Here is a 23,021-nt window from a genome sequence, read left to right as displayed (position 1 = left end):
CACGCGTGTTCCTGAAAATGTCCCCACCCCCCACTGCTTTGGCTGACTCAGGGTCCTCCCCCCCCCATTGCTATGTGTTTTCCCCCTCCCTTTGTTGTGCCTCATCCCTGTGCCCAGTTGTGAAAGGCCCTATTCTGTTTGTTTTTCCCTGCTTGGAAATGCTGTGGCCTATTGAAAAAGCTGGGCCTTGTTGCTGCAAAAGGACTGTTTTCAGTTGGTTGCTGTGGAATTTTGTGATGTCATCTGGCAGTGCAGCTTTGGAGGCAGCAGCGTGCGATCTGCCTTTCTATTGGATGCTGCTGGAGTCTTCAGAGCTTCTGGTGGTGACGTCTAATTTGGGCACCACTTTTTTGTGTTTAATCATTATTTTAGGTGTGAAAGGTATGGTTTTTTGGGGGGGAAATGATGCCAGATCCCTCCCTGATGGGCATGGAACGTTGTGGCCAAATTTGTTACATTACGGTTCTGCAGTTACGGAGAAAGGCTGTGACCTCTGCACACATAATGCCTTCATATATATGTATGAAAAGTTAATTGTGTTCTAATTGCTGTCTGCCTTTTGCTTTAGGCTTCACCACTTTGGCTGCACTGATCCAACAGGATGATTTGGATACTTCAGTTCTTGTTTTCACCACTCCCGACTCCTGCTTTGATTGGTCTTGTTACTTTCGGAACAACAGTCTTCCTATGGCTGATAACCAAACCAAAACCAATTGCGGCTCCTGTGGACTTGAAGAAGCAGTCGGTTGGCACTGAGGTAAAAGAAAGAAAGGTCATCAGCCACTGTTGGCAAATGAATGGGCTAGGTTAAATGTATGATTTGCTTAGCTTACCCTTCATTGGATGCTGTTGTGTGAAATGCACTTGACTTGCTATGGAAACTGCTTGAGATTTATGACCTTTCTCAGTGAGTATTGTGTGGTAGGTAGGGGATGGTGGGAATCTACATTCTCCAACAGCCGATATTGTTGGCATGTACAGTGGTACCTCTACTTACGAATGACTCGACTTACGAATGTTTCTACTTACGAATGGAGCTCCGTCTGCCATCTTGGATGCTGTTTAGATAGGATTTACGAATTTTTAGATAGGATTGCTTCGACTTACGATTTTTTTCTCCCAATGCATTCCTATGGGATTCAACTTACAATTTTTTTCGACTTACGAATGTGCGTTTGGAACACATTAAATTCGTAAGTAGAGGTACCACTGTATGCTGATTGTGCTGTGCACATCTGCATTCTTTTGTTCTGGGATTCTACTTGAGTGCTAGCCATGAACATTACAGGGAAAACTGACACACTAACCCCCAGAAACATACCTGGGATCAGGAAGAGTTTAGATCTAAATAGAGAGCAGCAGCTGCACAATTTCCTTGATTCTTGTAAATGTTCGATTCCATTGCATGCCAAGGCACCCAAGCAACAAAGTTTCCAGGAGAAGAGGCAAGGAAGAGGGAGCCGGCTGGTCATGCCAAAATTAAATGACCTGTGGCCATACCCATCCTGGCCGCACATTGGCTGGGGCTGTCCCCGGTACAGATGACGCGGCCGGCTGTGATGCAGGGGAGAAGGCAGCATACCTCCCCCTATGCTGGAAAACTGTTGAGGTTCGGCTGACTGGCTGCAATGCCGTACACCAGATAAAAGGTGAACACTCTTGTCAGGTTAATTGTTCTCTCCAAAGGCTGCTTGGTTGGGACAGTATTGTCACACAGCTGACAGCAGTCAAGCGGATCCTGCTGCAGTCATTGGTTAACCATCAGTACAACAGCTTCTGTATGTGTGCCTACAAAGCATCTTTTTGTGTCATGCACCATCTCACTTAACATGGAGCCAACTAATAAACTCTTGAGGAAATGGTGCTCAATTCATGAGGACAGCCAAATGAAACGGCTACAGATCTTCTTGACATCTAATTACTACTGTCTTAGAAACAGATGGCCTCTGAAGGAAATCTGATAGCTACCCCAATGGCCTGAGATGGATGAAGAGGAAGTACATTGGGGCTTCCATACTTGCTTGACTTCAATGCTATAACAGTGGCTCTTAAATCATTTGCTGGGCACTATGAAAAGTGCTATAGGGATAGTATCAATTCCACAATGGGAGGAGGAGAGTTGGAAATCCATGGTCCAGGAAGCCCATGCCAGTTAATAAGGCAAGTTTACTCTCCCCTTGCCTCTGAAATGGAATGAACTTTTCTTGGAGCTAGCCTTCACTGCTGCTGGTTTCCCCAAGCTTACTTTAAGGTGGTGGGAGGCAGGAAACATCCAGAAGCAAAAAGGGAGATCTAGGAGAGGACTATTGCAGGTGGAGACTTCTCTAGGCCTTAAGGCATGGCTTGGATCAAGGGAACATGGAAAGGCTGTTCCCATTAATTATTATTACTAGTGGTGGTGGTGGTTTAGGGGCATCATTAAATGCATTGCTGGTTCTTTTTCAAACTGGTGTAGCCATTTATCTTAGCACTTTGTGAGATGAGAAAACCCTATGTACAGATTGTGAGGAGAAGAACCTTGGGTAGCCTTAATCTGAGTTAAGCCTAATGTGGGGAGTGGGGCCTTGTGGTGCATCATCCACGTTGCCAACTAACCTGAATAATTTCTGAATGTAGGGAGGTGCTAGAAGAAGTGCTCTTGTGCCTGAAGGCAAGCTTCTTTCTTACTACCATGAGGATGCACAGACCTTATATGAAAGTTTCAGAAGAGGACGTTATGTCTCAGGTGAGTAGGGAATTGGGACAACTTGGATGGCCTGTTTTAGCATTGCTTCTTTAAACCACTGTTTTGGATGGAGAGGGTGTTGCCATAGTACTTCTCACCTGAGGAAGCTAATGAAGCTGAATAGGGAAAAGCTAACAGAATGATTTTTTTGCAGAGGCTTTTCCAGGGCTTTTTTCAGGTGGAACTTGCAGGAACTCAGTTCTGGTACCACTCAAGTGAGTGCCATCGCCATTATAAGAGAACAAGGGAGATGTTGGTGGTGAGTTCCACCACTTCTTTTTCTAGAAAAATAACACTGGGCTTTCCATATGGGAATATGGATTCATGGCAGTCTTTCTGTGTGTTTCTGGTCCTTGATATGAGCATCCTTTTCTACACACCGTGATTGCCTACTGAGGATATTCTTCAAAAATGGCTGGCTTGCTTTAGAGATGGCTGGAATATAAAATCAAATCCTCTAACACCACAAAGGTTGCAGGGCTCCTTTATAATTGCTGTGGAAACGAATGGTGTGAAATAGAAAGTCTGACTTTCATTTTCATGAGGTTGGAGCATAATGCTTGAGGCAAACCAAATAATGTGGTAGATCAATGACTCGATATCCTGAATTAAGGAGAGAACACTTCTTTAAAAAGAAGGCAGTGTAAGGCATCCAAACTTTGTCAGAGCAGCAACGCTACCAATTCTTGATCTGAACTGCCCAGCACCCCTTGTTTGGACCTGTTGTAAGAAAGGGAGCTAGACGGGTATAGATTCTTGTATTTGTATAATTCTACTGCTGACACTGATCAATTTCAGACTTGGAGCCTATGAACCTGTGTTGTCCAAATTAGAGATCCAGTCTGAATCTCTTGCATCACATGTGGTTTGGTCCTTGGCCAGCTTCTGATGCTATTTTGATGAGGGGGGTCTACATATCACAGTAATTTATGTGAATGCTGTATAAGAAAAGTATTTCAAACTTTCCCGTAAGAAGGCATTCTAATGCTTCTTGAAATTTGCTTGATTTTCTGCTCGAGTAGTATTTTTTTTTAACTGTAAACCATACCTAATATTAAAGGAAGGTAAATACAATGAATGGGAGGGCATCTCTGCACAAAGCTGTCTAAAGTCCTCTAACGTAGAAAAGTGTTCAGTTGCTCAAGATATTTTAAACTAAAGACAAAATTTAGCATCTAGGCATTGAATCTGGCAGGCAATGTCAGCAAATTAGGGAGGCCTTAAAGCTGTGGATTCTTGTTCAGTATCCTTCAGTTCACTTGAAGACCCTTCTATTACAGTATTCTGGCATATTCATAATCTCATTTTTTTTCTTGCAGAAAATGGTCCTTGCTTAGGATACAGAAAACCAAAGCAACCTTATCAGTGGCTGTCTTACCAACAGGTTGGTTAAAACACACGGAGCTGAAAAATTGACCTAAATCCCTTGCCAATAATGTCAAGTTAACTATCCTTGATATCTCTAGGTGCTGGACAGAGCTGAATACCTGGGATCAGGTCTTCTACACAAAGGATGTAAACCCTCAGCGGATCAATTCATTGGCATCTTTGCGCAGAATAGACCAGAGGTAACTTGTGAGAATCCTAGCTGGCCGTAGTATTCTGGTAAAACCATTCCTAAATGTGTACACTGTTTTGATATTAATGTTTGGAAGCAGCAGAGGAAGTGAATGGACCTGCTGCCAGTTCATGTTGTTGTATCCATGTTCTGGTCTGGTGCTGGGAGCAGTTTTGGCATGTTGCCTGTCTTGCTGGAATTAAGACGTGATGTGTTCACAATTTCCTAATGAGTCCCCCCCCCCCAATTTGCACGATGGCTTGCATATCTACCACAATTGCTTCTGCAGTTGGGCTGATAAAATCAAGCTTCCTTAACTTATTGTGCTCATTGCAATAGATGTGTCATATATACCCTGTTTCTCATATTTTAAGACATACCCATAAAATAAGCCATAGCAGGATTTTTAAGCATTCAAGGAATATAAGCCATACCCCGAAAATAAGACATAGTGATAGGCACAGCAGCAATGCCGGCCGCGGCAGGAGGAGGAGGAAAAAAATAAGACATCCCTTGAAAATAAGCCATAGTGTGTATTTTTGAGAAAAAAATAAATATAAGACATGTCTTATAATATGAGAAACACGGTAGTTCCTGCCAGGTGCAAGCCTGCAAGTTCACAAGCTCAACCCAATTAACACCTGAAGCTCTAATGGGAGGATTACTAGAATATACCTGATCCTTAAAGATGCTGTTCTATATATTGCCACAAAAGACTTATGTGTTTTTCATTCTTATCTCCTGTAGTGGGTGATCTCTGAGCTTGCCTGCTACACTTACTCAATGGTTGCAGTTCCCCTTTATGACACTCTGGGACCTGATGCTATTGTGTATGTTATTAACAAAGGTAAGCTGTTTTCTCTGGCCATGAAATACATCGTTCTGCTCTTTCTTTATATTAGGGGGGAAGTTATTTTCTTGACAAGTGACTACTATAAAGTGAAATTTGGTCCTCAGAGGGACAAAAGGTCCAAGAATTCCCCTCATATTTGAGTTGTTGTTGTTTGGTTGTTTAGTCGTGTCCGACTCTTCGTGACCCCATGGACCAGAGCACGCCAGGCACCCCTGTCTTCCACTGCCTCCCACAGTTTGGTCAGACTCATGTTGGTGGCTTCGAGAACACTGTCCAACCATCTCGTCCTCTGTCGTCCCCTTCTCCTTGTGTCCTCCATCTTTCCCAACATCAGGGTCTTTTCCAAGGAGTCTTCTCTTCTCATGAGGTGGCCAAAGTATTGGAGCCTCAGCTTCACGATCTGTCCTTCCAGTGAGCACTCAGGGCTGATTTCCTTAAGAAGGGATAGGTTTGATCTTCTTGCAGTCTATAGGACTCTCAAGAGTCTCCTCCAGCACCATAATTCAAAAGCATCAATTCTTGGGCAATCAGCCTTCTTTATGGTCCAGCTCTCACTTCCATACATCACTGTGCAGTCCCAAAGAGCTCGTGCTGGGTTTCTTGGAGCAGATTGAACAAGCTATTTGAGTTAATATGACCCAAATTCTTCTTAAAAGGCAGAAATGACTCAGAAAAATTATCCCCTGCTTCATTAGTCTGGAGAGGGGTAAGTAAAAGACAGGTGTAAAATCTGAGGATGGGGGAGCAGGTATCCCTGTGTGTCATTAATGGAAATGACCTCTCCTCCACCTCTGTAATTCCAGTCCTGTTGCAATGTGACATAACAATGTTGCTTTGAATAGAGCCAAATGAAAGAGCTTTGGTAGCTGAAGCTCTCTTATGTCAGTACAGCTGTCGGTATGCTGGACCTTTGACTGCAGAAAGCCCCAGAATCCCCATAAGACAAAGACCTTGCTTAAGTAGAGGAGCAAAGCATTTCTCAACCAACTTAAGTCCCTGATCAAATTTTCGGTCCTGCTCCATCTTGAGGTGGGTTTTCTGAGCCTGGCTTTGGAGAACTATTTCAGGCTGTTTGGCAAATAGTCAAAGAGTTTGCTTCTTAGCAAGATACTTGTGACAGTGTTGAACATAATCTGTCTTCAGAAGACTACACAGGGGTGGTAACAGGGTATTTATTTCTGTAAAGAAATGAAACAATGCAATTATTTGCAACTAGTCTCATCTTGGCTTCAAAATGCTAAAATAGAAGACACCCCCCTTTTTATAGTTACACTTATGCTATCCTGGACGAAAAAAGGCATTATTGAAATGAAAATCGTGGCCATTAAACTCGATTTGCAGACCAAAAAAAATACAGGTGAGGATCATACACTCCATTGCTAGTATTTCAGTTATTAAGCTTTGAACTTCCTCAAAGTTTATTTTGCCCACTTCTTTGAAACCAACTTTTTGAATGCAAGGAGTTGCAGCTTCTTTGAATGAAACTCTTGGAAATGTCTGGAGATAAAATCTGTCAGTGTTAAAATCACGAATGGAATGAAATACAGCTAGCCAGTGATTTTACTGCAATTGTTATAAAGCCCCCAATGCATTTCATGAGAGAGAAAGCCACAAGCTTAAAATCCTAACAGGAAACGTTGTTGAGATTAATTCTCGGAGAAGTAATGTCTCTTGGGTAGCAGAATAGTAGTGGACTTTTGGTACTAGTCTGGACAAGTTGGGTGCTCATTTAATTGTACTCCATTAGTATGGCACAACTTCCAATTATAGCAGCTATGATCCAAGCTACACAAACCATGCAATGGTAGCCTTACTTAATTAAGTTGGTTGGCCTCAATCGGAAACAACAGTGGAAGGTGTTTCCCTTTTCTCCCCCCCCCCAACAGCTCTTTCGTTTCAGTGAAATGCATGATGTTGTAGCTAATGAAACCTGTAGACAAAAGCTTGCTTGGTGGCGTAACGTCAAACAGACATGATGGATAAAGGAGTAAATTCCCTAAATTCCCCTAGAATCCCCAAATGCTCCCTCCCAAAGCAACTGTTTAGGGTAAAGAGACATTTGGCATTTGCATGCAACATGCTTAAAGTGTTTTTACAAGCTAGTACGAGTGGCTGGAATAATAATAATAATAATTGTGTAGCATACTTAACAGGCTCTGAAGCCCAATTGAGAGGCCTATACTCCTCACAGTAAATTTAAGTGTCTGTGTCTTGATAGCCTAATTGCAAGCCACACCTGGCAGGCACACCTAGCATTTCTTGCAGCTCCCAGAAGCTTCTGGCACACAGAATGCTTGCACTCAATGCATTATTTCCACTTTCCACTTCTTAAATGATTGCCACACAGGGGCAGAGCAAGAGGGGGGCGGGGGGCGGGCCGCCCCGGGTACCACCCTGGAGGGGGTGACACGCCGGGCCCCAGGCCCCACCCCCGCGATCACAACTCCAAAGCCGGCAGGCCGAGAACTAGCTCAGTGCGTGGCGGCTGACTTGCTTGCCTGCTTGCTCGGCCTGCTGGCACCTGCTTTCTTTCTTTCTTTCTTTTTTTAAAGCATTTTTCTCGGCGGCAGCGCTGGGCCCTGGGCGGCAGGGGCGGGCCAGTGAGGTGTCATGCTTGTGGCGTGACGCCCCTCCTCGCTGGCCTGTCCCTCCCTTGCTCTGCCCCTGCCCAGTGCCGAGAAAAAGGCTTTTTTTAAAAAAAAAGCAAGCAGGTGCTGAGCGAGCAAGTCAGCCGAGCCACTGCTGCCGTGCACTGAGCGAGTTCTCGCTCTGCTGGCTCATCCTTTTTTGTTGTTTTCGGGTGTGCTGAGCCCTGGGCAGAGAGGCGAGGGGGCAGGCCAGAGAGGCGCCGTGACGCCCCGGCTCGCTGGCCCACCTTCTATATGTCCAGTCTGCTGGCCTGCCCTGCTCACTGGGGGCGGGGCCGTGACATCACGACGTACACGTCATGACGTCACGACCCCGCCCCAGAGGTGCCTCCGCGCTGCCGCCTCGGGTGTCCTAGGGGCTAGCAACGCCCCTGTTGCCGCATGAAATGGGTATGAGGAGATGTCTGCTTCAGCAAGCTGGTGCTGCTTGTGTGTTCTGCGTAACCTGAGTCCAATGATGGAGCTTGTCAAGTGTTATGTGTGTTCCTTTAGCTGACATTGCTACAGTGATATGTGACAAACCCGAGAAGGCACAAGTGGTACTTGAGAATTGTGAACAAAAGAAGACACCAGGACTGAAGATGATAATTCTGATGGATCCTTTTGATGGCACATTAAAGGAAAAAGCAGCTTCCCTGGGAGTTGAAATTCTTTCATTACAAGAAATTGAGGTACAGGATCCCTTTTGCTTGACAAGTCTGCTCTTGAGAGAGGTTAAACCTTCTAGAAACTGCAAGCATGTATGTTTCATCAATATGACATCTTTTGGGATTTGGCTTTGAGTACATGCTTAAATAGTATCCCTTTGAGTAAATTTATCAATCTCCCTTTCCATGTGGGAACTGAAGCTTCTGAAAAGTGTTGAGCAACTTGACTGGGTGGATATTAAAGCATGGCCATGGTATTCCTCCCAAAGCTGCAGATTCTAATCAAATTACTTGGTATCTTGCCCTTCAGTTTCCACATATGGTTTGTTTGGAGAGCAACAAACCATGAGTGCTGGTAGGCAAATAACATGAAATTAACCTTCGGTTGGTTTGTTCCCCAGCATGCCAAAGGATAAAGGGGGAGAAGCACAGCAGGGACTTTGAGTAGTGCAAAATAAACTATGGTTCAATGCAGTGATGGGAAACCTCAGGCACAGGGGCCAGATATGGCCATCCAGGCCTTTCCATCTAGTCCTCAGGACTCTCCTTAGAACTGTCCTCAGGACTCTCCCTTAGAACTGTCCTGCTTTGCATTCTGCTTGAATATTTTTGCCTGGAGGGAATGTGTCCTTTAACTCCAACACTTCTTGCTTGCTTGGGTTGAGAGGTATGTGTGTGAGTGAATAAACTAGGTGAGATTACACACTTCATATGCTACCTATGTGGTCCTTGGGATGCAAAAGGCTCCCCAACCTTGGTTTAATGTGCCATGAGAACTTGGTCATTGACAATGTTTGGGACTGTGGCTTGGCTGGACGGCAGTGTATGTGTTGGGCAGGTTATCTTTGCCACAATATTAATATTTCAGTTTCACCAGTGATTCTGGCCTTACACAACTTCCAGTGTGGTCTATACACTACATTCCTCTTTCAGTGTTTTATCCTTAATACTCATGCTGATCCTTCTATTCTTGCCCTTTTCCATGCCATTTTTAAAAGCTGCTATAAGGGTATATCAATAAATAGCAGTGCCTATACACCTATATATTGCACAGCATTCCAGGGTGGAATTCTTTTTTCTTTCTCTAAATACATTTTTGTAAACCTTGAAAAACCAGTCACCAAACTTAAACAGAAAAAAACAGTGGAATTATTCATAACATAAATTGATTGATCTGTGTCCTGGGGTCTTAGGACAGACAAAAGATGGGAGATTTTGTGTGTGTATGTAAATTTGTTTTTTTTAACACACACACACACACACACACACACACACACACACCTGCATCTTGAGGGAATTAAAAAATGATTTTTCAGCTATATACACACACTCTCTCCCTCTGCTCACTCTCAAGCCTTGTCTTAATATGTAAAGTGCTATTGTTGGGATTTCTTTCTGCAATTATAAATGCTCCAAATGGCTCTTGTCTATCTAGATTAATCTCAATTTAAATTCAGACCTTCACTTCATACTCCCCCCCCCCAACAAACCACTTCAGAACATCTACTTCTTGAGCTACCCTGTACAGTAATAGTTATCACCCCCCCACAACTGCCCCATTCCTTAGTGGCACTGCTTAATTGCTCTTGCTTGCTTCCCTACAGATGCTAGGAAAACACAACTTCAGCAGACCAGTTGTAAGTACTCACCCTCTATTTTACTCAACCAATGAGGTCTATTTACCATGTGTGATTTTAAGAGCTTGAACCCATTTTGGACTCAATTGTTATCTTATTTCAGCTTCCCAAACCAGGGGATCTTGCCTTGGTCTGTTTCACCAGTGGAACAACAGGTAAATATCTTGGTAGAACACCAATAGGCAGCATCTTTTGGGACAAGCGCTAATCCTATTTTTAGATTTTAAGACTTGCCTCAAATGTTGGAGATAATAGAGCCCATCCAATTACTGAAACGAAAAAAAGCTCCAGTCATAACCACCCATGCTGGAAGCATTTGAGGGGTTTTCATACAAATCCTTGCATTTATGCAATGTAATATGTTCCTGATGTGTTTTAGTATGCAAGGAACTGTTGGATTTTCTTTGTATTGCTTTATGCTGCCTGAGCGGGAACTTCAATTTCACAGGGTGAAATTTGGACTCTTCTCAAGGAATGTGGAGAGGGGGCAACGTTCAATTTCTGTGTCCCCTTGATACTTTTATAGGGAGGAAGAGACACAAATCCTATTAAAACTGATGGTTTTGATGTGAAACTGTTGACAGCTCTTCATAGAATAAGACTGCCACACAACTTGGGGGAAAGCAAGGAAAAAGAAGTAGCGCTTAACATCATTTTGAAGATTTCCCACTGGGCCTTCAAAAATGGTTATTTAATGCAGAAATTCAGGGGGCACTTGACTCTACACCACTTGTTCTAAAAGAAAGATTGCACGCTGTCTGTAATAGCTAAAACTGGCCTGGTTAGCAGTATTGCATGCCTGCCTCAAAAAGAAATCTACCGTCTATGGGTAGATTTTTATGCTGCATTTTATGGTTTTTAAACCATGAAGTTGTGTTTTTTTTTAAAAGCTGCTTTGAGTTCACACTTAGTGAAAAAGGGCAGCCCATACTTAAAAAAAGAAAAGAAAATGAAAGGAGTGTTCTTATTTAATGGTGTTCATGTTGGCTGAAACAGTGTGTAGTTCAGCTCTTAAATTCCTGGCTTGAGCTACAAATTTGTTTTTATGTGTGTAGGTAACCCTAAAGGAGCCATGCTAACACATGGAAGTATTGTTGCCAATGCTGCTGCTTTCATGAAGACTATAGAAGTAAGTGACCATATGCATAGGCCAAACTGACTGTTTAGGTTGGTCAGGCTGTCAACAATCGAACTCTACATTTTTGAATGTTTGTAGAACTGGAGCATCCTTGTGACACCGCCTGCTTCTTTTCTTGCAGATGACAAGTCCTTGTGTGCCATCGGATGTATCGCTGTCATACCTTCCTCTGGCGCACATGTTTGAGAGAGTAGTGCAGGTAAAACCCCTTTCTAAGTTCTTGCCGCTCGGAGCAACTGTGTGGTGCTTCTTGGGTCTCTTCAAAAGGTTAAGCAGTGGCATGTGAGTGGCTCTGTAAGCATCCCATCTGGCAATAGGAGTGTGGTCCTTCCTGCTTAATGTGACAACAAGGTGTGCTTGTATATCATGATAAATGTTGCAAGCAAGATCTTGAGATGTGGAGTGTGTGTGTGTGTGTGTGTGTGTATATATATATATATATATATATATATATATATATATATATATATATAGGGAGTGGGGTCTCAATCCTAATACCTTTTGCATTATAGTCAAAGTCTTCCATGGTTACTTTTTAGACCATAATGTACAGCAATGGAGCAAAAGTGGGGTTCTTCCAAGGAGATATTAGATTTCTAACTGACGACATGAAAACTTTGAAGCCAACTATCTTCCCAGTGGTGCCAAGACTGCTCAACAGGATCTATGACAAGGTAAACATTGTACCTAACAGAAAGCTGCCTCCACTTGAATCCTGTTAAGCACAATTGCAACTGGGTATATTACGCTGGTATTTAATTTTTCCATAGAATAGTTCGATTAGAATCCTTGTACCCTCCCAAGTTCCCACCCCACCAAATTTTGAAAACAGAAATGGCAAGCTCACCCCAACATGCCATAGGGCTTTCTCCTAAACTCTCCCATGTCACATCATGGCTTTAAAATCCATCTTAAGGTTAGGGGGCATAATGGCTGGATGTTTGGGAAGGGCAGAGAAATGGTGTCGCCAGAAATGAAGAGGTTATCTCTGGAGTTACTGTGCGCCTTTAGTAGTACAGTGCCCTGATCTCTTGCAGATTCAAAGCGGTGCCCAAACAAACTTCAAGCAGTTATTGCTCAGAGTTGCTGTAGCCAGGAAGCATGCTGAAGTGAAGCAAGGCATTATCCGAAACACCAGCATCTGGGACAAGCTAGTGTTCAATAAAGTCCAGGTACGTGCTCCCCTTTTCAAACTTCAGAACCAATGCCACAATACCTTTCACGGGGGTGCCTGTACTTACATTCTTCTCTTCCCTTCTCCACAGGAAATCTTGGGTGGGAAGGTGCGAATAGTAGTCACTGGAGCTGCCCCCATATCTTCACCTGTCCTAACGTTCCTCAGAGTAGCCTTTGGGTGTCAGGTAAGGGCAAAGCCCCCATATAATGATAATAATGAGAAGTACATTCATCACCAGAAAGGTTACTGTATATGCATCGGGAAATGATAGGAAGCCACAGGTGGAGCTGTGGTTTAAACCATTGTGCCGCTTGGACTTGCCGATCGGAAGGTCGGCGGTTCGAGGCCCCGCAATGGGGTGAGCTCCCGTTGTTCAGTCCCAGCTCTTGCCAACATAGCAGTTTGAAAGCATGAAGTGCAATTAGATAAATAGGTATCTCTCCGGTGGGAAGGTAAACGGCTTTTCCGTGTGCTGCTCTGGTTTTGGTGTTCCGTTGTGCCAGAAGTGGCTTAGTCATGCTGGCCACATGACCCGGAAAAACTGACTGCGGACAAACGGCGGCTCCCTCGGCCTGTAAAGTGAGATGAGCGCCGCAACCCCAGAGTCGTTTGCGACTGGACTTAACTGTCAGGGGTCCCTTTACCTTTACATTCATCACCAGAAAGGAAAATGATAGGAAGTCTATTCTATGTCAGCAAAAAGATAGGAAAAAAGAGATTGCATAAATTTAATTTAAATTTAATTTTTGTAAACATATATAAGATTATTAGTACATGATTGTTTTCATCTTGGTATATTGTGTATGTTATCTACGAATTTCAATAAAGTATTTAAACTGGGGGGGGGGGAGATTGTGGAACCACTTCACAAATAATCCAGTCCTATAGGCTCCACTTCTGAGCAACGCCACTAGGAAGTACCACCGACCTCAGTGGATCTCTGTCATGACAGAACCTGCCTAGGACTGGGCTTAAGTTCATTGAATTGTTCATGTAGACTCCACGTTGTCAAAAAACAAACCCATCCAAACTGGAACTGGAACTAAAGGGCGCCATCTAATTAAATATTTGTCTTCCAAATCAGATCTTCGAAGCATATGGCCAAACAGAATGCACAGCGGGTTGTACGTTTTCATTACCGGGAGATTGGACAACTGGTATGCTTTCTTAAAATTCTAAGTGAGGCTGATAACTATGATTTGGGCTTCAGTTGGCTTATATTCGCATATAATAGATGATCAGCATGAGTTAAAGAAACATCTTATGATGGGCAAGGTAGTATTGGACGAGTTGTATCTTCTGTGTTTGTGTGGGCCAGGGGGAGATGAGAGCTTTCCTTTGGCTTCTCTGGATCAGGCATCCCCAAACTTCGGCCCTCCAGATGTTTTGGACTACAATTCACATCACCCCTGACCACTGGTCCTCTTAGCTAGGGATCATGGGAGATGTAGGCCAAAACATCTGGAGGGGCGCAGTTTTGGGATGCCTGCTCTGGATGCTTTGCAGTTTACCCGGCTGCTTTCTTCTTTCTATGTAACTGAGCACATAAATATTGTGGGGGTGGTGGGTGGGGAGGGCAACAGATTTTTGCTTCTCCTGCATTTAAATGTGACTTATCCTTCCGTTTACTAGCAGAATGGGCTATACTGGCAAGATGAGTTAGACTTAAGACAACTTCTAATCTGATTATTCAGAGTTTGCTTTTCTGCTGTGGAGGTGGGAGAGACTTTTTTTTAACCGTTTAGGCTTATGGAAGTTAACAGTTACTTCGATATGTAAGTGGTAGCAATAAGAAATGGGTTGATACAACAGCCACTTTTGGCCCTTCTTCATACGCACCTCAATGGAATTTTGGCGATTTGAAACAGCTGCCAAGACAGGTAAAGAAGGTAAGATTGTACCAAGAAAAAACTGCATGGGTGTTCTTCTTTAGGTCACGTCGGACCCCCCCTAGCTTGCAACGTTGTAAAACTTGACGATGTTGCTGAAATGAACTACTTTGCAGCTAACGGTGAAGGAGAGGTAAGCTCCTTTTTTGTGAAGTGGCATTCTGTGAGCTGAAGTTTAAAATAGATGGGGTCTAACACCTATTTTTGTGTGCCTTCTATAGATTTGCATTAAGGGGCCAAATGTATTCAAGGGTTACTTGAAGGATCCTGAGAAAACTAGTGAAGCTATTGACCGGGATGGGTGGCTTCATACTGGAGACATTGGGAAATGGATGCCGGTAAGTTGGTGGTCACTGAGGCAGCTTCCTGACTACATTGCGTTTGGAGGATGGGTGGCGGCTAACAGATTGAGATTGAATCCTGACAAGACAGAAGTACTGTTTGTGGGGGACAGGAGGCGGGCAGGTGTGGAGGATTCCCTGGTCCTGAATGGGGTAACTGTGCCCCTGAAGGACCAGGTGCGCAGCCTGGGAGTCTTTTGGACTCACAGCTGTCCATGGAGGCGCAGGTCAACTCTGTGTCCAGGGCAGCTGTTTATCAGCTCCATCTGGTACGCAGGCTGAGACCCTACCTGCCCACTGACTGTCTCTCCAGAGTGGTGCATGCTCTAGTTATCTCCCGCTTGGACTACTGCAATGCGCTCTATGTGGGGCTACCTTTGAAGGTGACCCGGAAACTACAACTAATCCAGAATGCAGCAGCTAGACGGGTGACTGGGAGCGGCCACCGAGACCACATAACACCGGTCCTGAAAGACCTACATTGGCTCCCAGTACGTTTCCGAGCACAGTTCAAAGTGTTGGTGCTGACCTTTAAAGCCCTAAACGGCCTCGGTCCAGTATACCTGAAGGAGCGTCTCCACCCCCATCGTTCTGCCTGGACACTGAGGTCCAGCGCCGAGGGCCTTCTGGCGGTTCCCTCGCTTCGAGAAGCCAAGTTACAGGGAACCAGGCTGAGGGTCTTCTCGGTAGTGGCACCCACCCTGTGGAATGCCCTCCCACCAGAGATCAAAGAGAATAACAATTACCAGACCTTTAGAAGGTATCTTAAGGCAGCCCTGTTTAGGGAAGCTTTTAATGTTTGATGGATTTCTGTATTTTAATATTTTGTTGGAAGCCGCCCAGAGTGGTTGGGGGAACCCGGCCAGATGGACGGGGTATGAATAATAAATTATTATTATTATTATTATTATTATTATTATTATTATTATTATTTGAACAGAACAGTATGCTGGCTAATTCCAGGTTGCACCATTTGGAATTCTGATGCAACTAACCCACTTCCAACAAAATAAAATTGTGGACTAAAATATGCTGGAATGTGAGATAACAATTGCTTAACATGATATCCTATAACCTCCCCACAAACATACAGTACATGGACGAATTCCCAAACAGATTATCTAGCAGTGGCCTCCATTTTTGTCTCCAAACTTTTCTGCATCTGGCTGTAGAAAATGGCTCCTAGAAAGGATACTTGAAAATGTTCAAAATGAGATTTGCAATCATTATTCCCTTGCAAGGAAGGAAGCTATTCCTGCAAAGATTGGCACCCAAACACAAATCTGATGTATAAAATAAGATAAAACTTCACTGCGACTCTCGGTATGTTGCAGCAGTAAGCATTCCCCATGTGTCCTTCAAATAGCAAGATAAATTAATGTACCCCAAAGTGTGCACTCTATTACAAGTTGTGAAATTGGTGATGAAGAATACAGCCCAAGGGCATGCTTTCTTGCATATAGTGCACTGTAGATTAGGAGAGATGAGGCACTAAGAACTCTCCCCAAAGCCACTGATTGGGTTTGTTATCAATGCACCATTCAAAGATTGAATTGCTGAATATGGCACTGGTGCCTTATTCTTAAAGCATTCTACTTGGCCTATATTTACATAATGCATTTAAAACCCTATGGTATCGTGGGTTTCCACAAAGAATTCTGGGAGCGGTGGTTTGTTAAGGGGGCGAAAAGTTGTTAGATCCCAATTCCCCTCACATAGCTGCAATTCCCAGAGTTCCCTGTGAAGAAGGATTGATCATTAAACCACTCTGGGAATTCTAGGCCTGTATGGTGTAGTGGTTGGAGTGTGGGACTAGGAGCTGGGAGACCAGAGTCCAAATCGCCACTCTGACATGAAGCTTGCTGGGCCAATCACTGCCTCTCAGCCTAACCTACCTCACAGGGTTGTTGTGGAGATTAAATAAAGAGTGGGAGAACCATGTACACGACTTTGAGCTCTTGGGAGAAACATGTGGGATATAGATAGATTTCTATTCCTGTCTCCACACGTGTTTTTGTACTCTCCTCAGAGTGGTGCATTGAAGATAATTGACAGAAAAAAGAACATCTTCAAGCTAGCTCAAGGAGAATATATTGCACCTGAAAAGATTGAAAACATCTACACCAGAAGTGCTCCTGTAGCACAGGTGTTTGTGCATGGAGATAGCCTACAGGTAAGGGTGCCCTGTTCAGAGCTGTGTCTTCAGCCACTGTGCTAACTAGTTTCTAGGGCCAGGCAGTTCTATCAGAATGGTCAAGACACACACTGCTGCTGAGATGGGGGACTTGCGGGGACATAATGAAGACCTTAATGGATTGCATGATCATAAAAGCTGACTTCTTTATAGTATGACACGACATGTTGGCACTTTGGCCCAAAGATCCAAAGGAACTCAATGTGCCCAAGTGGAAATCTTTGGGAACGAGTACATACAACACCCGCCACACGGGTGGCACTGTGGGTTAAACCACTGAGCCTAGGGCTTGCCAATCAGGAGGTTGGTGGTTCGAATCACCGCGATGGGGCGAGCTCCCGTTGCTCGGTCCCTGCTCCTGCCAACCTAGCAGTTCGAAAGCATAGCAAAGTGCAAGTAGATAAATAGGTACCGCTCTGGCGGGAAGGTAAACAGCGTTTCCTTGTGCTGCTCTGGTTCGCCAGAAGTGGCTTTCTCATGCTGGCCACATGACCCAGAAGCTGTATGTCAGCTCCCTTGGCCAATAGCACGAGATGAGTGCCGCAACCCCAGAGGGGTCCCTTTACCTACAACACACCCACACCCATTTTTTCCTGGAGTCTGAATGTTCATTCTTCCTACAGTCGTTCTTGGTGAGTGTGGTGGTTCCAGATCCAGAGACCCTTCCAGAGTTTGCGGCAAAGTTGGGAGTTAAAGGTTCGTTCGAGGAACTCTGCAAAAATACAGTAAGTGCCTTTCTCTCACTTTGTGAAGATCCAAGTTACTGAAGATAAAAGTTCATTTGGTGAACTTTTAAGGGGAAATTGTCTGATTGCAAACTGGATTTCAGAGTTCGATAATGAAAGGGCCTGTTTGCCTCTTGACTCTCATGTGGTATTTGGATATGTAGTTTTGCATGAGGCGATATGGGAGTCTTTTGTGCCATATTACATAAACTTGTAAATAGCTGCTTCATGCTAAAATTATTCATGTATACCCAATCCTACAATACGGTCTACTAAACTAGATTCAAGCAAGGTAGCTTTTAAACCAAGATGGGAGGAAATTGGATATGCGATTAGAACAGTTATTCTAAATTGTGTTTTGGCAACCTAGGCTGGTATAGTGGGTTAAGCGAGAGGAGCAGGCAATTATTATAATTGTCACTGCAGTGAAAGTCATTACTTTAGCAGCATTTTCATGTCTGAACTTGCATGTTAACTTCATATGTATCTTGAGCGTGTCGTTTGATTAGAAAGTTGTGCTAGTAAAACTCCCCATGTTCAAGCTTAACCCACACATTTGCCGAGGTGCGAACAACTGTGTGTTAAGAAATAGGCAGCAATCTTGGAAGTGGAATTTTGTGAGTGCAGTATTTAATTTGCATATAACCTCCCTTTGGTGTTTTTTAAAAAAGGTTTTAGAGGCAATGGTCCTTTCTTTCTTTTGCTCACAAAAGAAAGAAAGCCAAGTACATGGCTTTATGAGGATCTCTTCCCACTCCACCACCAAGCCACACAAATCCCTTAAGAATTAAACTGCTTCATGGTGTCAGGCTTTAACAACTACTGGTAGCGGATTGGGCAGCTGTGGGTGAGAAAGAATGTGTGTTTGGGGTCTGTACATTCCTCTCAGATTTCTAGAATCTAGTGCCTTCCTTAGCCTGAAAACAATCCTTGAAATGGTACTGCATACATTGAAATGCAGAGAACTGAACTCATTAAAAAGTTCCAAGAAACACTTTCTAGCACAATGTGAGATTTGACTCCTGAAAAATACTCCTGCAGAACAAATGTGAATTCATTCCATAAAGTTAAGATTCGTAGAAAGGGAAAACCATTGGCTAAAAAGATTCCACAACCATGCTGACTGGGATAGAGGGGTGACTTACACCAGTAACCTGCTTCTGGAAGTCTCTGTTTTTCACCTTGTTGCTACCATATATAGGTTAGTTACTGGTAAACATTAATCTGTTAAGATATTATGGGACTACTTGCATCATTTCCAGGTCTGAAATGGGTTTTCATTTATGTAGTCTTGGTCTCTAAAGGCATTAAGATAAACTTAAAAGTTTTTCAAACACCCTGGTTTAAATCCTAACAATATATTTTTTGTTTCTAGGCAGTGAAAAAAGCTATCCTGACAGACATAATCAGGTTGGGGAAAGAAGCTGGCCTCAAGTCATTTGAACAAGTGAGTATGTAGTTTGTTCAAGGCTATTGCTGTTAAATGGCTTCTAAGAGAATGAACTCTTAACGCAAAACTCCAGAAGTAGAGGGATGGGTTTGTGCATACTCCGACTGTGTTGGAAAGAAGCTTGGATGCATAAAAGGGCTTATAAAAAGATTTAAATCAGCACCATAATGTTTCCATAGTGCTCTGCCCTTAACCCTTTACAAAAGGCATTGAGTGTCTGTCATAGATACTGGAGGAATTACAGGGAAAGTAGTTGGTCTTAAATCTTTGGACTTCAGTAAACATGGAAATTTGTAAAAGTGAAAATTATAAATAAATAAATCTCTGGACTTCCAAGAGGTTTCAAAGGTATCTTGTCATCCTGGGACATGGAGTTCAGATTTCTATCTCAAACTTTGATCTCTGACAAGTCCAGAGATCTCCTGCAATGCCTCTATTGATGTGGGGCAGGCATCCAACAGCCAAGATTATCACACCAGAAATCTGCATGATACACTCCATACAGTAACAAACGGTTCTAGCACTTTGCTCCCAAGTACATGGGACATGTAAGGACATGGGAGGCGCTGTGGGTTAAACCACTGAGCCTAGGGCTTGCTGATCAGAAGGTCGGCGGTTCAAATCCCTGTGACGGGGTGAGCTCCCGTTGCTTAGTCCCAGTTCCTGCCAACCTAGCAGTTCGAAAGCATGTCAAAATGCAAGTAGATAAATAGGAACCGCTACAGCGGGAAGGTAAACGGCGTTTCCGTGTGCCGCTCTGGTTCGCCAGAAGCGGCTTAGTCATGATGGCCACATGACCTGGAAGCTGTACGCTGGCTCCCTTGGCCAATAATGCGAGATGAGCGCGCAACCCCAGAGTCGGTCACGACTGGACCTAATGGTCAGGGGTCCCTTTACCTTTACCGGGGCACTTGCTGTGTTGTGAAATGGTGGCTGTCAACAACTAGCTCTTTTGATACAAAAACAAAATAGGGGTGGGGCCTGTTTGAGGAAGCACTATAGATTTCCTTGATCCCAAGGGCTAGAGAGTATAGCTTCTCAAAGGTAAAGAGGGAACCTGGGTATAAGGCAAACTGTCCTACCTCAGACAAATGCATGAGGCACAATTATGACAGAAATATTGTCTCCACAACCAGGTGAAAGATCTCTACCTCCATCCAGAGATGCTCACAGTTGAAAATGGACTGTTGACCCCAACACTGAAGGCAAAGAGAGCAGAAGTATCCAAATTCTTCAGAAGTCAAATTGATGCCATCTATGCTGCTAATATGTAGTAAGGGGGCGGGGAGCCTCAGCTAATTGTATTTACAGTGAACTGTGAAAGCACTTGGTAGGCCCTGAACAGCCGAAAAATGAAGGACCTGAATCAACTAAGTGTCCTTTCCTCTTTAAAGAAAAAACATGTTTGGCTAAGGTGGCAACCAGCTGTGGTGAATCTTATGTAATATACTATGTTGTTCAAATGGAACATGCCAGACTTGTATTCAGAGCAAATGGTGGAAGCTGCCTTCCTGCCTCATTGACTACCGTTGTCCCTTGTGATTTGTATAAATCTAAATGAAATGGGAAGAACTTGATGATAGTTGCCGTATTTGGAAGATAGTATAGGAAAGTATTGAAAACATCTCTTAAAACTATCGATGGTTCTAACTGCCATAATGAGATTGTATAGGACCAGTATGCTTAAACACTAACTTAATCTAATCTTACTGAAAGGTTCTGCCCCATGTAATATAGTCTTGATTTGTACAGTCATTTACTCTAGCTTTGTATATGCTTTTGGAGAAAAAGCCATGAATGTCATCCTTATGTGATGGGTACTCAAATGCATCACTGGCAATAAATGTACCTAATGCCTATTTTTTAACGTCTGGGTATCCAAATTCCACTAAGGTGCAAACTATCCCTGCTGGCTGAAAGTGTATGTGAAAAAATAAACTGATAGCACTTTCTGAAATTTGCGTCTTTTGACTTCGTACATCTTGCAGTTCTCTGAATTCCATGAAGGTAAATGTCCCATTTCTAAGTACGTGGAAGGATACTTCCCTCAAGCATGTATAAAATCTATTCAAAATTTAAGGGTTGTGGGGTTGTTTTTTTAGGGAGGGGGACATCTTGGGGATCACCAAGATTGGTGCCTCATTTCCTGTACAGATTTAAGGTGCCCTTAATGTCAAGGTGCATGGTTATTAATGGGACCTTTGCTCTTGCTGGTTACAAGTGCTCCAGCTCTCTTTGCAACTCCCAAAAGCAAAGTGCTCAAAGATGATTACAGGGACAGGACTGCAGATGAGTAACTAGAGTACCTTTGTTATAGGTAGCCGTGTTGGTCTGACATAGTCAATACAAAATAAAACAAAAAATTCCTTCCAGTAGCACCTTGGAGACCAATTAAGTTTGTCATAGGTATGAGCTTTCGTGTGCATGCACACTTCTTCAGATACAGTGTATCTGAAGTGTGCATGCACACGAAAGCTCATACCTATGACAGACTTAGTTGGTCTCTAAGGTGCTACTGGAAGGATTTTTTTTTGTTTAGAGTACCTTTGATCTGTTGTAGCATAGACTAGTAACGGTAGCCTGTGGTGAGGAGAAATACAGGCATGTTAAACACAGCCTACAAATGGGGGCTGGGGGATATAGAGGGGAGATCTGTCAGGGATGTTTTGCAACTTTTGCTATCAAAGCACCTCTTTCCCATCAAATCGGAGCTATTTGTCTATATTCTTAGTAGATGCTGCTCATTGCATTAAATCGCTCATTTAACCTGAAGACCAAAATAAAACTGAGAAAACTAGTGTCTACAGCTGTACAACTAGCAGCTATCATGATTCTCCATGCTTAGACCACATGACTAAGCAGGGCTTTCAGAACCTGAACTGATGTCAACCAAATTTAGTCCAGCGGCATCGAGAAGTCCTACAAGTATGACGTGAGAAATGGGCAATGAGAAATATGCTATTCAGATGTCTCAATGCTTGGTTGGGTCATATTAGTTAGCGGGTGATCTGGGTAGGATATTTAATTTGCCGGGGGGGGGGGTTGCCATAAAATCCAACCTGCCATTAAAATTATTGAGGGGAGGGGGTTGAACCAATTTGGAGCAGGAACTGTTGGGAAATGAAACTAAGGAGCTGGTTTGGATGATATATCTGGGGTGGTTTGAAAGAGAAATGCCAAGTACTTCAGATGAGGAACAAAACCCTCTAACTGCAAGTTTGCACGGGATAATTTATATTTACAGAGGCAACTTTAGAATGTGAATATTACAGAAAAGTGCTGGGTGTTGTCTTCGAAGTCCTTAGTGGCTCTCAGAATTTGGCTGCTTGCAGGACCACCTCTACCATGGTTGCAAATACAAAGTTTTAAGTGTGTTTTAAGTGCAATATACAATGTGACACTAGATGGTGATGGTGAGCCTTCCTTATGGAAAAGACAATGTATTTTTTAAAACTTTTTTTTTAAGGATTTCCAGAACGTTTTGTGTGTAGATACACCCATGTGAATCTGCTGGGACTTTACAACCTTCACCGGAGGTCCTCCTGTTTCTCCCACCATCTGATGTTAGGAGGGGCACTGAGGGCTTTTTCAGTTGTTGCAACCTGTGCTTAGAATGCCCCCCCCCCCCGAAAAGCGCCACTAGTATAAACTTTGTCTTTTTGACACCAGAGAATTGTTTAGTTGTCCAAACATTACAACATCTTATATAAATGGCTGTCATTGTTGTTCAGTTGGCTTTTATTGGCGTTGATGTTTCTCCATGCATTTTATTGCTTTGATTATATTTTAACTGTAACCTGTCCTATGCTGAGGGGCAGCTAACAAATTTAGTGAAAAAAAAATAACACCCGTGGCCTATGAGGAAGAAGTTCAGACAACCAGAGGATTTGGCATAGGGAAGAGAAGAAAAGGAGGTCCTGAGTTACGACTGCCTGCTTTAACATAGATGAACAAATGACCCATTGTTAATTACTTCTCATCAACATACAACCTATTGAAGTCAATTTTCACGTCATTCAGCCCTCAGTGCAAACAGGAA

At 43.4% G+C, this 23,021-nt stretch overlaps 1 protein-coding gene across 5 annotated transcripts in view; it reads left to right on the top strand.

Moving 5' to 3' along the window:
- ACSL5 (acyl-CoA synthetase long chain family member 5) overlaps nucleotides 1–20,939 on the top strand; it is a 32,734-nt gene extending 11,795 nt beyond the window's left edge. For all 5 annotated transcript variants that reach the window (XM_035132407.3, XM_035132404.3, XM_035132405.3 and 2 more), the window contains exons 2-21: nucleotides 569–757; nucleotides 2,617–2,725; nucleotides 4,045–4,109; nucleotides 4,192–4,293; nucleotides 5,031–5,130; nucleotides 8,277–8,455; nucleotides 10,036–10,068; nucleotides 10,172–10,223; nucleotides 11,124–11,197; nucleotides 11,328–11,405; nucleotides 11,746–11,880; nucleotides 12,244–12,378; nucleotides 12,472–12,567; nucleotides 13,468–13,540; nucleotides 14,317–14,405; nucleotides 14,494–14,610; nucleotides 16,643–16,786; nucleotides 17,431–17,532; nucleotides 18,908–18,979; nucleotides 20,119–20,939. In XM_035132407.3, coding sequence (XP_034988298.1) covers nucleotides 602–757; nucleotides 2,617–2,725; nucleotides 4,045–4,109; nucleotides 4,192–4,293; nucleotides 5,031–5,130; nucleotides 8,277–8,455; nucleotides 10,036–10,068; nucleotides 10,172–10,223; nucleotides 11,124–11,197; nucleotides 11,328–11,405; nucleotides 11,746–11,880; nucleotides 12,244–12,378; nucleotides 12,472–12,567; nucleotides 13,468–13,540; nucleotides 14,317–14,405; nucleotides 14,494–14,610; nucleotides 16,643–16,786; nucleotides 17,431–17,532; nucleotides 18,908–18,979; nucleotides 20,119–20,256 — 2,049 coding nt within the window. In that variant the 5' untranslated portion in view covers nucleotides 569–601 and the 3' untranslated portion in view covers nucleotides 20,257–20,939. The remainder of the gene's footprint in view (nucleotides 1–568; nucleotides 758–2,616; nucleotides 2,726–4,044; nucleotides 4,110–4,191; nucleotides 4,294–5,030; nucleotides 5,131–8,276; nucleotides 8,456–10,035; nucleotides 10,069–10,171; nucleotides 10,224–11,123; nucleotides 11,198–11,327; nucleotides 11,406–11,745; nucleotides 11,881–12,243; nucleotides 12,379–12,471; nucleotides 12,568–13,467; nucleotides 13,541–14,316; nucleotides 14,406–14,493; nucleotides 14,611–16,642; nucleotides 16,787–17,430; nucleotides 17,533–18,907; nucleotides 18,980–20,118) is intronic.
- Nucleotides 20,940–23,021: the final 2,082 nt, after the last annotated feature.

Source organism: Zootoca vivipara, chromosome 5 (genome assembly GCF_965207765.1).
Source record: "Zootoca vivipara chromosome 5, rZooViv2.hap1.1, whole genome shotgun sequence".
In the NCBI taxonomy this organism is placed as follows: domain Eukaryota; kingdom Metazoa; phylum Chordata; class Lepidosauria; order Squamata; family Lacertidae; genus Zootoca; species Zootoca vivipara.
The sequence above is the reverse complement of the archived record's forward strand: the minus strand, read 5'-3'. Positions and strand labels throughout refer to the sequence as shown.